The sequence below is a fragment of the Argiope bruennichi genome, chromosome 5, assembly GCF_947563725.1.
Source record: "Argiope bruennichi chromosome 5, qqArgBrue1.1, whole genome shotgun sequence".
NCBI classification, from domain to species: domain Eukaryota; kingdom Metazoa; phylum Arthropoda; class Arachnida; order Araneae; family Araneidae; genus Argiope; species Argiope bruennichi.
The window spans coordinates 109581008-109594103 of NC_079155.1; the positions used below are offsets into that span (position 1 = coordinate 109581008).

Below are 13096 nucleotides of genomic sequence, written 5' to 3' on the forward strand. Positions count from 1 at the left end.
ATTATGTAGGTACCTATCAAATTTTGAGCTATATCCAACAAGGTGCTGGCCATCTGTCTGTCTGTGCTTTAGAAATATCTAAACGTGATAACTCAAAAATTTAAATGAAATATATCAAATTTAATACGTGATTGTGTAACTACAAGTGTAGTTCTATATGATTTCTTTTAATTGGTTAAACAAATTCGTCTAAAACATAAATTTGGTTTTCTCATACTGTTAACCGCATGTCAGGGATAAATCGGCAAAACACTTGTCAAGGATCACACGATAATTCAATAAAAGTGCTGAATTCACGCCAGAAGTTAACATTTCGTAACTATTATGTACCAATGCCATATAAGGTGTTAGCTCGGATAAATCTTTTATTAGAAGATGGAGAAAATTTGGGGGAAACAATTCGCACTGGTTTTTATTATGCTTCAGCCACCGAAATGCAAACGATCTGATAAGATCTTATGATTAAATAACAGCCTCACAAAATGGGCTAGAGTATATAAGTGGGAAAAAATCATGAAAAACGGAGCTGAGCATATAACGCATATGGAAAAAAAAAATCTACAATGAATATCTCAGTAGCTAATGAAGGTATTTAAAATCTTTCTCACAGGCGTCCTTGCATAGGGGTAGTGCATCTTCCACGTGATATGGGCGTCCCGGGTTCGAATCCCGGTTCGGGCATGATTGTTCTACTTCTGTGTTCTATCTGTGAGGTGTGTGAATGTGCCCCTTGTAAGAAGGGGTTGTGCAAGCGAATGTGGGAGTTTCATCTTCATATGAGCTTTAAGTCAGACTTCTGCCCTCGGCTGCTCAGGGGTCTTTAACCTCAGAAGCTACTGCACCCCCTTTCCGTGGTAACATGGACATGACATCATCACCATCGTCAGAATCATCCTCAGTTAATGAAGCTGTTAACAGTCATGGGTAGTATGGTTATTGTAGTCAAATATTTATACCATCCATAAATACAAATGATGACTATACCAGTCATTAAAAAAATCACCACATTCGAGATTATATAATATATAGAGCAATATTGCTCTATAAATATTTCAGGAAAAAAAGTCATTTTAACCTAAAAGATAAAAATATCACATTGCTAGTTCTACCCACATCTGTTCTTAATGCATTAATCTGTTTTAAATCTGTTCGTTAATGTATTAAGTATTCCTTTCCATAGAAGCTACAAAACCTTCATTATTCCAGTCGCGTATTTTTTGGTACCAGGTCCATAAGTTTGCTAATTTGCATTTTGTGGAATGAAAATTTTTTGTTACAGGATGGATTGTATTTTCCTAATTGTTAAAACATATCAGAGAACGAAAAGATGTTTAAACTATCCCCTTTCCCCGTTTACGCAAACATGAGAATGTTTGACTCATGCTGTCAGATTTAGCATATATGTGACTTCATGTAAAAGGAATCCAAGATCTTGTAGTAAAATATGGACTTAAAATTACAATTGTGGGGCCTGAATCTGAGAATAGATCATCGCGATGGGACATTCAACCTGCGGAAATACATAATGATATTTCTGTATAATATTGCTCATGAAACATCCTAAATTGCATCCCTTTTTTAATGAAATATTTCCCGTTATTTTATTTTAAACAGGAAATGTTTTTAATCAAATGTGTGTGAACACAATCATTTTCCTTCAAATCGAATCAAATATATTTCAATGCAAAAAAGAAAAAAAAAAACATTTTAAAATGTGTAATGCGTCTATTAAGTATTAAAAGCAAAAAGAAATGTACAAAAAGAAGTAAAAAATAACTCGGTGAGATGTTTTGGTATTCCATTTGATGCTGGCAATGGTCAACTGCGTTTGGCGATTTAGCTAAGTGAATAAATAATGTCAGATATATATTTGTTTCCTTTCAGATTCATTTTTGAGCTCCAAAATGAAGATTAAGAAGGGAAAAAACCATTAATTTGTGTTTTTAAAAAATCAATCCTTTCAGAGTATCCACTATTCACAGATTTACACATTCCAGTTTTATAGACGGTTAAATGATTTTTTTTTTGTTGTTGTTGTTTTTATTGTTAGTGAAGTTATCTGCTCGGGCATACGATTTTGCAGATATTATTATTTATTAATCTAAATAAACTAATACAAGAAAATTCTGACAAAGTTTTTGAAACAGCAAAAATATACTCTACAATTCATTGTTTAAGAATCTTTGTTCTGTTGTACGTTTTGAGTCAAAATTTTCCAATCGCGATTTTAATTCTATTGTGAAAATATTTAATGAACGCTGTGTATTCTTGAAAAAAATGTACTACTTTAAATATATTTACAAAAGGAAAATAGAGAATCGTTAATAAATAAGAAACAAATAAAAAAATTAATTAAATTTTTTAAATTTTTCAATAAATTATTAAAATAATCATTAAGGATTGAGTTATTTTACTTTATTAATTGAAAAACCTGACAAAATTAAACGCTGTCAAGATCTTTTCGATTTTGCATGCAATCTATAGTTAAGAAGAACCTCTTTTAATAAGCCGCTACTGAATCGCTGCCCACTGTTGACTTTACTAGCTGAACTACTATTGCTCTGCAAGCCAAATATCATCATAATAATTGTCAAACACCACCTGTTGTTTTACCTTTCTCTTTCTTTTTTACGCGTGGTTTTCCCCGCTCCAAACGATAAATATTCCATTTCTCGGCAGAGTAACGGTGAGGTGTACGCACCAACCTTCCGAGGCGCGAGTTGTTTACCTTTCGCAAACCTCATCAACCCCCGTGATAGCAAGTCAAGCAAAACGGAACATCCGGCGGTTGCATTTTCCGCAACGCGTGCAACCGGTTCGCTTTCCCGCTCGGTCGCTGTGACGTTGTGCTTTGTCGTACGGCACCATCTGGACTCGCTGCTGATTCCGCGGAAACAACAAAGCGGCTCTCCCTTTCTCTTCAGATTCGAGAGAAGGCACGCTCTTTCCATTATTCCATAGCAGTACAAGCTGACAAAAATTAGGCATATTCAAGCTCAATCTGTCGTTTCATTTAATATTCTTCCTGAGATTGCTAGAATTAAAGTACCAAGAGCGCATTGCCAGATTTAAATAATTAATATGCTAATACATTTAATCAGAATTTTAAAAATTAATTAATTTTAACTGTTTGTGACAAACTAAAATTAATTAACGTATTGATTAAATTAAACGTGCATTGAAATGCGGAACTAAATTGACCAATTTATGTTTTTTTAAAAATGCTCATAACAAGCATTTCTCAGTTCTACGTAAAGTTTTGGTTTTCAATAGCTGGATTCGAATCGATATATATTCGATTTTCTAACACTTTTGTATTAAAGCGCACTCCAGCTATTAATCATCAAAGATGGCCCGTCAATAGGATATTGTTGCTGTTGTTTCTAATGGCACTTGTCATTGACAAGCCCACTGACTTTTGAAGTCATTTATTTTAAGACAAGGGTGCGTCTCTTGTCTTTCAGTAGCGCCATCTAGGGCCAAGAGTACGACTTAGCTACACACACGTTGCAACCTTTTTTACGGGGCGAACTTCATTCATGCATTTCATTCACTCATCTACAGATTGCAATTTAGACCTGAATCAGAGAACGATCATCCCTGATCCAGTACCCCCAGTGGTATTACTCTCGACATGGAGAACTTTGTGACCACGACAGATTTATACATACACCAGCCACCACACACGGAGAGTCTTCGACCGGCGGGGTTCGAACTCGCAACCCAAGGGACGCGAATTCAACACCCTATCAACCAGGCTATTCCGGCCACCAATAGGATATTTCATAATTATTGTTCGCAAATGGTATGCAGTTAATTATATACAAGTACCGTTTATCATCATATTTCAAAACACACGACTTTTATGTGTGGGACTCTGAAAATAAAAATCTGAACACTGGTGGCGCTCACGGCCTTGCCCAAAGTCCGCAATCTTATATAACGATTGAGAGATGAATTACACTTTTATTAGAGAGAACACGATAAAGTTTAGTGGGGACTATTCCCTTAGTTTTACATTTTTGTAGGCGAAATATACGAATAGAAATTATTGTAATAGCCAAAAAAAATTCGTTTTTCGAGATTTCGATGATGGTCATTTGAGATCTCCCCAGTCCGCAAACACAATTTTGGAATTATATCCGTCGCTCTGTCAGTCTGTCTGTGAATGCGATAATTCCAAAATGCTTTGAACTGGTCGGTTGAAATTTAATTTGAATCTTTATGCGAAATTTGTAAATTTCTGACGAATTTTGAACTAAATCTATTCAGCGGAAGTTAGTCTGTTTACCTGTCTGATTAGAAGTGGACGCGATTACAACAAAATGACAAACATTACAGGGAGAAAATTCAGAACACAATTTTAGCTTCTAAATTGTAGATCCTAATCACATCTTCAGTCAAATCCTTAAATGGTTGGTTGTCTGTCAGTCTGTACATTCCAATGCTTGCAAACGCTATAATAAAAGCGAAATTGCTTAAATAAACGAAATATGCTGAGTGAATTTGTGTTAAAATTGCAGTTTCCTGTTAAAGTTTGGTTTCAATTGATAAAAAGAAGAAAAAACTCGTCCAAAATATATGCTTGTGTTTCTTTTTCACTATATTATGAAACACAAAACGATTTCGCGTGGGACTTAGAAATATAAAAATCTAAGTACTCATAGTGTTCACATTTGTTATGCCAGTTCCTCAATTTTTATGCTTATCTGCCTGTCTGTGATAAATATCACGTCAAAAACGCTTTGAGTTGAAATATTGGCATACGGTCTTTACACCAAATTTGCAGGCTTCTAACAAATTTTGTGTAAACTCCGTTCAGAGGTAGTCCGGCTGTTCGAATATAAGGTAGCACGATAGTTACAAAAATGAAGAGAGCTAGACAGAGAAGATTCGATACACAGATTAAATATTTATAATGTAGACATCTGTCACATTTTGAGCCGAAACCAACGAAGGCTTGACTGTCTCTAGAGCCGCACTTTCAGAAATATGTAAACGCGATAGCTCAAAAACGCTATAATTTCAATAAATCGAGGTATGGGATTTTATGATTACAAGTGCAGTTTTGTATTACACCTTTGTTTCAAACAATTGAGAAAAACGTGTCTGAAACACAAATGAGATTTTCGGATACTATTAATGGCATGGAGGGATTAATCGCCAAAAAACTCGCCAAGGATAGCTCGATAGATATAGTAAAAATGCTAAATTCACAACAATGTTTTCAATAATTCAAGACAAATATTTCGTAACTCCTGTACGCCAATGCCATGTAAGGTATTCTCTGGGTAACATTATATCAGAGAGTATGAGGGAAATTTTTGGGAGATAATTATTATTTGGTTTTATTAGGGATTTAGACGTTATAAAGAGATCTTTACCTCTAATTTATTACAGCAATAGAAACATTCTAATTTAAAATACCTAAATTAATCTAAACATCAAGCAATTCGAGCAGGGTTTATTTTCATCTAACTTGAATTAACATAAAAAAAACCGCTCTCAGATTCTAAACACTGTGCAATTCGTTGTGATATTCGGTATAATGACCTCGAAACAAATCGAAATGATTCACAGTATGCTTGATGTTCCACGCAGATTCAATGGAATTGTTCTTCCCGTTCCCATGTGAATATCCTTTTCTGACGGGTTTTTATTTTGTCTGAGTATTTAGCGCATTGTGTAAGTACGGCTCAAAATCAGTCGTCCACATAGTGTCCGTTTTGTCCCACTACGCGCAGTTCAGGGGTCACAAAAAAAAATGTCATTTTCACACACTATTTTTGAGGCTCTATCCTTTTATTGTACGCTTTTTCTAATGTAGAATAGGTTTTATAAATGGGTCAAGTTATTTGTGATCTGACGTACAAATTTCGAGCCGTAAGTTTTGGAAAATCTGTCGTATAACTTTTTAAACACTATTACCATGATAATGCACTTGAACTATTCAACTTAATTGGAAACAGATGGGTAAAACAGAACAGAAACAGATTGTAGAAAAAGCTGACTTTAATAAGTGATCTAGTAAAAGGGAAATTTTAATCACATTTATGAAGTTTGGTTTGAGATATTGTGTATACAATTATAAAAGACAAAACACCATATCATATCTGCTGTTAAAATTAACGATAGAAAAGTCTCGTCACTTATTGTCATACATTTAAAGGATTCGCTGCTCTTTAAGAAACTAAGATAGCAAGTTTTATGTCGGGTTCCTTCATGATTACTCCACGTCGTAGAGATATAGAACTCCACAAAGTCGATTGTAGAGCAGAAAATCTATCAGAATTGGCATGGTGTGGAGTGGAAAACCGGATATCAGTATAACCAGTCTCAATCCTCATTTGAAATGGACACGCTCTGAAAGCTGGTCTGGTGGAGAAATAAAAATTTGGGGAACATGAAAAAAATGACTTGCAGTGTATTCTATCAATGTGGAATTTAAAGCGGCTTTGGTGTGGAGTGTGCGTGATAAGGTGAATAAGCATAGAAGAATTCGTAAATATTCGAAATTTTCCGATTTCATTAGAAAAAAAATACTTCGAACGTTTCTAACTTATCCTTTATAACTTATCCTAACTAGACAATTATCCTTTATTTTGAATATATTTGAATCAAAAATTCTTCTTATGATCATGTAGGCCCTCTTCGAGTAGAATTCGAAACTCTCTCAATTCTTGGAACATAATATTTCGATAAACAACAGATTCGATTCTAAAATCGGAGCTTATGAAATTTCAGCGTTACAGTCGGAGTATTTCGTGAACATCAGAGAACATATATATTTTTCAAATGTTTACTTGCTGAGATGAATGTTTGGCACGATTCAATAGAAGAATACTTTTTTGGCGACATTTGAGAACATTTTCTTAATGAAATTTTTGAACTTACATTAAACTTCTCAAATGTTTGTGAATTAAGTATAGAATCTGGTCAGTAATTGATAAATTTAACTATTTGCAGGTGGACAACCCAGCGTTCTATGACAGCGAATCCGGCCTGTGCTCTAAGGAAGATGTTTATCAAAAGAAACAGAGCACGTGGTCCAGCGACGACAGCCCTTGTAAGAAGAAGCAATGCAACGGAAGGCTAGTCCTGTTGATGGTTGCTATCTGCCTCCTGTTAGCTGTGCTCATGGCCATGGTCACGGCCGTCATTTATTTAGCAGGTAAATATTATTTTGAAATGGGCATGCAATTAGTGTTTTTGCATATCACGCGATGTTCGAGGGTAACTGAAATGTTTAAATGACTTTAGAACATTTTTACTAACTGCTGAATCTCTATCATAATAGGTTATAATTATTACATAGATTTAAAAATTTTAAAAATCTGAAATCATTAAAAATTCGTGTTGTATGAACTTTGCTTTATTAATTATTTAAAATACTTTAAATTTTTCTTTACAAGTTAATAAAAATTCCACAATAAAAAAAATTGGAAATTTTTTGAATTTAGTTAATGCTTTTTTCTCAAACAGGCATATGATCTTAAAGTAACTGAATCTATAACGAATTCTTTATAGAATTATATTACTCACTGAAAATACTATTTGAAAGATTAATTATACATCTTTTTACCATTCTTTAGGCGTTTTTAATAATGAAAATTAATAAATAAATAAAACATCAAAATGATGCACTATCTTGAATGGTGAGTGAGATGCACTGCCTGAGTGCAAAGATGAAATTATTATCCCCGATATATATATATATATATGCTAATCAAAATATTAAACCTATCAAAAATTAGAAGTAATCGGAAAATGTAATTGATTTTTATTGTTATCGTTTCTGTGAAGGGTAAAAACATCCGTCTTTCTTCGTAAAATAAGCACGATAAGAAAAATGTTAAATCTTATTTTATTGTATAATCTTGGTAAAGTGCCACCACAAAAAAAAAAAAAAAAAAGATTATTTGGTTAAAAATATATTAGCATAAATATAGAATCATTCTTTTTAAAATTATTATATAAACCAACGTTATAAAAAATGGAATTTCATTTTCCTATTCTGCCAGAACTTGCGATTTTGATTTCGCAAATTTTTCGAAGATATAAAAGGCAGTAATCGATTTCGACAATCACTTTAAATCGAAGTGCCGTCATCATTCTTTCCTATACAGTACATGTTTATCTATAAAAATTGCATATTAATAGAAGTAGGAGAAAAAGTCTATCTTACTTTTATTTTGTTTCTGATATTGTAAAGAAAAAATCGTTTATTCCCTCATTAATTTAGAACAAATTGTTTATTATATGTTTTTAGCATCCACAATAATTTTATTGACATAAAATTATCCTAAAGGAATAAATATAAACATTTAACAATAGAGAATTTATAAAAGAAAACTTAAAATCTTTTGCAAGGATTTATTTAATTTATCTAAAAACTAAGAATAAGTAAATCGTTTGCTGTAGAATTTGCTTCAATATTATCAAAAATATACCATACTGTTGTCTCAAAACAAATGATACAGCACATCAGCATATTGTTTTACAGCATTAATTCTATTCTAATTGTTTGTGCTTACTGTGTACTTGAAAATTTTCTAATGAAAAATCTATTATAAATTTATAATAGTAGGTATTATAAATATTATGTTACTTTTCAGTTGGAGAAGTTCGAACTACTTGGCAAGACGAAACAGAATTTCAAGAAATGGAAGAAGGTAAATATTTGTATTTATAGACTCACATTTTTCAATTTGGAATTTTTTTCATATATTAACCAAAAATTTTAAAAATCAGTAATGAAATCTAGTATTAATATAATGCAAAAAATATTTTTAATTTCTTTTAAGCAAAGAAAAAAATGCACGCAATGAAATTGGAATTATTAAATAGATAATTTTATAAATTTTAAAAAATGTAGAAATTATTTTTATAAAATTATATTTTTGAAAATTAATGAGAAAAATTGCCAATATCTCACTTAATTTTTAATTAATTTTAAAGAAAAAAAAATAGCTTTCATTGGCACATTACCATCTTCTAGCGTATGTTTGAGCCGATTTTGGCAGTTCTAGAATTAATGATATGATTTAAAGAATACCGAACATACACACACAAGTATTTGCTTTTTAAATATAGATTTATCTGGAATCTTTTATATAATTACTAAATCTGTTTAATCATTTTGATTTACCATAGAAAAAATTCTATATTATATCATACAAAGGAATCCTGCATTATGCATTGTGTTTTTAGGTGAAATATAAAAGCGTGGAATAATTGTACATTTATCTTTGTTTTTTTTATGTGATTTCCTTTAACAGAAAAAAAAACCGCTTTTTTTAACATCATTTTTAATTTGAGAAAAGTGTTTATAGTCAACTTTCTATAATGCTATCAACTTTAAAAAAACTTTTAAAGAACGAAGTTATTTTAAAAATTACCTTTTAAAATGAAAATAGTATCATCTTTACCAAAACCACTTCCGCTATTATCTCTTAACCTACTTTCGTTTAGTACCAAGTGACATTATGATTCCCATCGGAACAAAAAAACACTGTTAAAATTCCAAAATTCAATCGGCATAATATATAGGATAATTCAGGAAAAAGAATAGGTCAAATTTTGAAAGGTAGTACTCACCAAAACAATTATTGGTCGTCAAAATTCGCAAGATTGAAATTAAACATTATATCTTGCATAATAAGAAACAATATTTTTTGTCACAGCAAACGTGGAATTCAGGTAGGTGACTGTATTAAAAAGTCGATTTTTTGCGAAATTATGATTTTTTTACTTTGATATTCTTAATGTTTAATCAGGTTTCTTTGTAAAATCGTTCGGCTTTTGTTTCTAAGTCTGTTTAGATTTTTAACAGATAGATTCATTCTTAATAGATTCATTTGGTAAAAGGTATTTATACAATTTATTTCATTGGTATTTAAAAAAAAATTATTTCCCTTTTCTTGTATGGATGTATTTATAATCGTATGAAAGACTTCGAAAGGGATATACATGAAATTTTTTATAAAGAAATTTCAATTTATTATTATTGCTCTTTTCTTTCAGGTATCACCTTGGTTGAAGGTCACTTGCGCATCACCAACAGAGTCTTCACAAAAGATCTTTTACAACCGCACAGTGAAGCATTCCGGAAATTAGCTTTGCAAATCACACATTCAGTAAGATACACTTTGTGTTTTTTCATTTAATTGCCATACGTGAAATATCATTGAACTATCAGCTCTATTAAAACTACATAAAAAGAACAATTAAATGTATCTGATTGCATTTTTGATATTTTAATTTCTTATCTATTTTTAATATTTTAAAATTTCATACTAAAAAAATTCTATCTTTAACCATTTTTTTCAATGTTTTACACCATTACATTTTTCATCGGCGTAAGGAAAATGAATGATATAAACGGAGTCAATGCATCATCGATGTTATCAAATGGATTCACTATTGTTTATTTATTTCAAACTAGCCGCCTTGGGAGACCAACTAGTTCTCTGGGTATATTGACTATGGTTAATATCTATTACATCTCTTATAAATAGCTTCGTATTCATTATTCTTTCACCAAAATGTTTTTAAGCATCAAATAGTGGGAGGCAATAATGAACATATATATTATTTTAATGGCCTTACATATGTTCTGCTGATTGTGCTCAAAAATCATCCCAATGAAGGAAAGTCCCATGCATCATAGTACTTACATGCAGCAAAGTGATATCATTGTGCTGTTAAAAACTAGTTGCCGGTTCATATATTTGCTAACTTTTGGGTGCTATAATTTCACTTTCTTATTCTGCGTGTAAACTATGCAGATGCTAAGCCGACTTTTTCTTCCAATGTTTTTAACAGCTTAAAAAAATTGTGAGATTAATTATTTTATAAAATAGTGAAAATAGTGGGATTTTTACTGCAATAAAGAAATCTATCGGTGAGAATTACGCAAAAAAAAAAAAAAAATTAAAAACTGTCTAAATCCAAGAAAAAATTGCACGACAATTAAATTATTATCAATTATTATTATTGCAGTTACATCGTTTTACTTTTAAAATAGTATAAAATTAACTTTGTGCAATTATATTTTTGATTGTAGTTCACAAGAAATGCTAAAATCTCGCTAATTTTTTAATTAATAAAGTTTTTTAAAAATAGCCTATTTTCACAATGACATTTTTTAAAATTTTTCTAATAGTATAAAATTAGTTTTAGCTTCAACGTCAAAATCTCTCTTAGTTCTTATTTAGATAAATTTTTTTTTAAAATTGTTTATTACTACAAAGTTATTTTTGAAGTTTCAAAATAGTATAAAAATCATCCTTATAGGATAATATTTTGGGGAGCTATCTCTGAAAAACATTAAAATCTCGTTTAATTTTCAATTAATTAAAACGTTTTAAAATATAGCTCCAAGTTAGATTTTTCCAATTTCCAAGATATATTTGTTCCTAACTCGGTATCTCTAGGTCAAATGCTCTGGCTTGTAGCATGCCAATACACTCAGAGAAACATGCATTCTCCTGAATTATTAATGGATATCTAATTTCATAACAGCATAAATATTACAATAGCAATATTTTCTAATATTAGATTGATATCTCCATTCTAATATATCTATTCTTCATAAGCATATCTACTTACATCTTTCAAAAGAAACTAATTTCAAAATACTGAAAAAAAAATCAATTTTCCTGAAAAAAAAATTTTATATTATATGTCGCATGTGTTAATTTAAACATTATATTAAACGAGTTCGTATAATTATCAGTTGAAGTAGTTACAGTTAATTACATTTTAATACATCATGTTATTTATAAATAATTTATTCAAATATTAATCTTGTATTATGAATGCTTCTTTGTAATAACCCATAAGTAATCAGTTATTTGTATTAAAGACATTTGAATTAAACTTTTCGAATACAATATCTTTATTCTGCATGAAAATAAGTTTGTTATTATCAATTTTTTTATTTCCTTTTTTCAAACATTTTATGTTTTTTAATTGTAGAAACACTAATTGCATATTTTGATTCTTGACATTTGTAAAAAAGTTACCTTTCAAATTATTATACAATTTAAATATGTCAGTATTAACAGTTACAGTTAAGAATTCTTAAGTGTAAATTTGCACGCTATATCCGGAAGGCTGGGAATCTGTAGAAAATCTCTCTTTATCTGAACAGTGCAAGATTAGAGTTTTGAAAAAAATGCTACAACGAATGAAGAGCGTTTGTTTGGCTTCGGCTGGAAAAACGTGGAGAACGAGTTTGAGAGTATTCAAAACTGTTTAAAGGTCAAATAATTTATTTTTCTTTACATATAGCCTTCATGGTGAAAAACTTTGCACTCAAGAAGTAGAATTTCAAGTTTAAGAAATAACTTTTCTGATAGAAAATATTGAAAGAAAATATAACTACTAAAAGTGCTATTTCGCTCTGGCTCTTCAATCATGCGTCTTAAAAATTTTTGAAAACTGATGGAAATATATATATAAAAAAAAAGATTCTTTTGTTGTGCTAGTACAGAAGAAAATTTTTATGACTTTTATAATTTATTATTGATTTTAAGTCTTTGAATTTCTAGACATTTAATGCCATTTCAAAAGCTTTACATTATTTAGACTGGGTAGTGTTACTAGCTATTCTGGTTTTTACTGATTTTTTTTTGTTCTATAAACATTAATACAAAAAAATCCAAGTAATTATATCTTAATATTTTTAATATACCGAAAATTTTAAAACTGAATCTAATAAATATTAAATATATAAATGTTATTTGATCAAATTCGAAGACTGAAAATTTTTGAATGTAGGAAATGGAAATTAAAAAAAATTTGAAAATCGGTAAATAAGGGAAAATAGTTTTTGGTTTCTAGTGGTAATTCAACTTTAAAAAGATTCCACTTCAGTACTCAAGGGATTAAAGTTAGAAATTTCATTTTGTTTCAGTAGCATAAAATTAATTCGCTTCGTTTTTATTTTACAGATGGATACAGTATTCCTCCATTCTCTTGAGTATTACAACGAAACGAGGGTTCTAAGTTATAAGTAAGTCATTTATATTATCATGGCCCTACGGCTAATTTTTAAACGAAGAGAAATAATCATATTTATCAAATTAGAACT

The 13096-nt window shown here is 30.4% G+C and overlaps 1 protein-coding gene across 2 annotated transcripts in view; it reads left to right on the forward strand.

Annotated features, from left to right (window-relative positions):
• LOC129969168 (uncharacterized) overlaps positions 1-13096 on the forward strand; it is an 81380-nt gene that overhangs the window by 45036 nt on the left and 23248 nt on the right. For both annotated transcript variants that reach the window (XM_056083605.1, XM_056083604.1), the window contains exons 2-5: positions 6967-7171; positions 8616-8672; positions 10024-10136; positions 12957-13018. In XM_056083605.1, coding sequence (XP_055939580.1) covers positions 6967-7171; positions 8616-8672; positions 10024-10136; positions 12957-13018 — 437 coding nt within the window. The remainder of the gene's footprint in view (positions 1-6966; positions 7172-8615; positions 8673-10023; positions 10137-12956; positions 13019-13096) is intronic.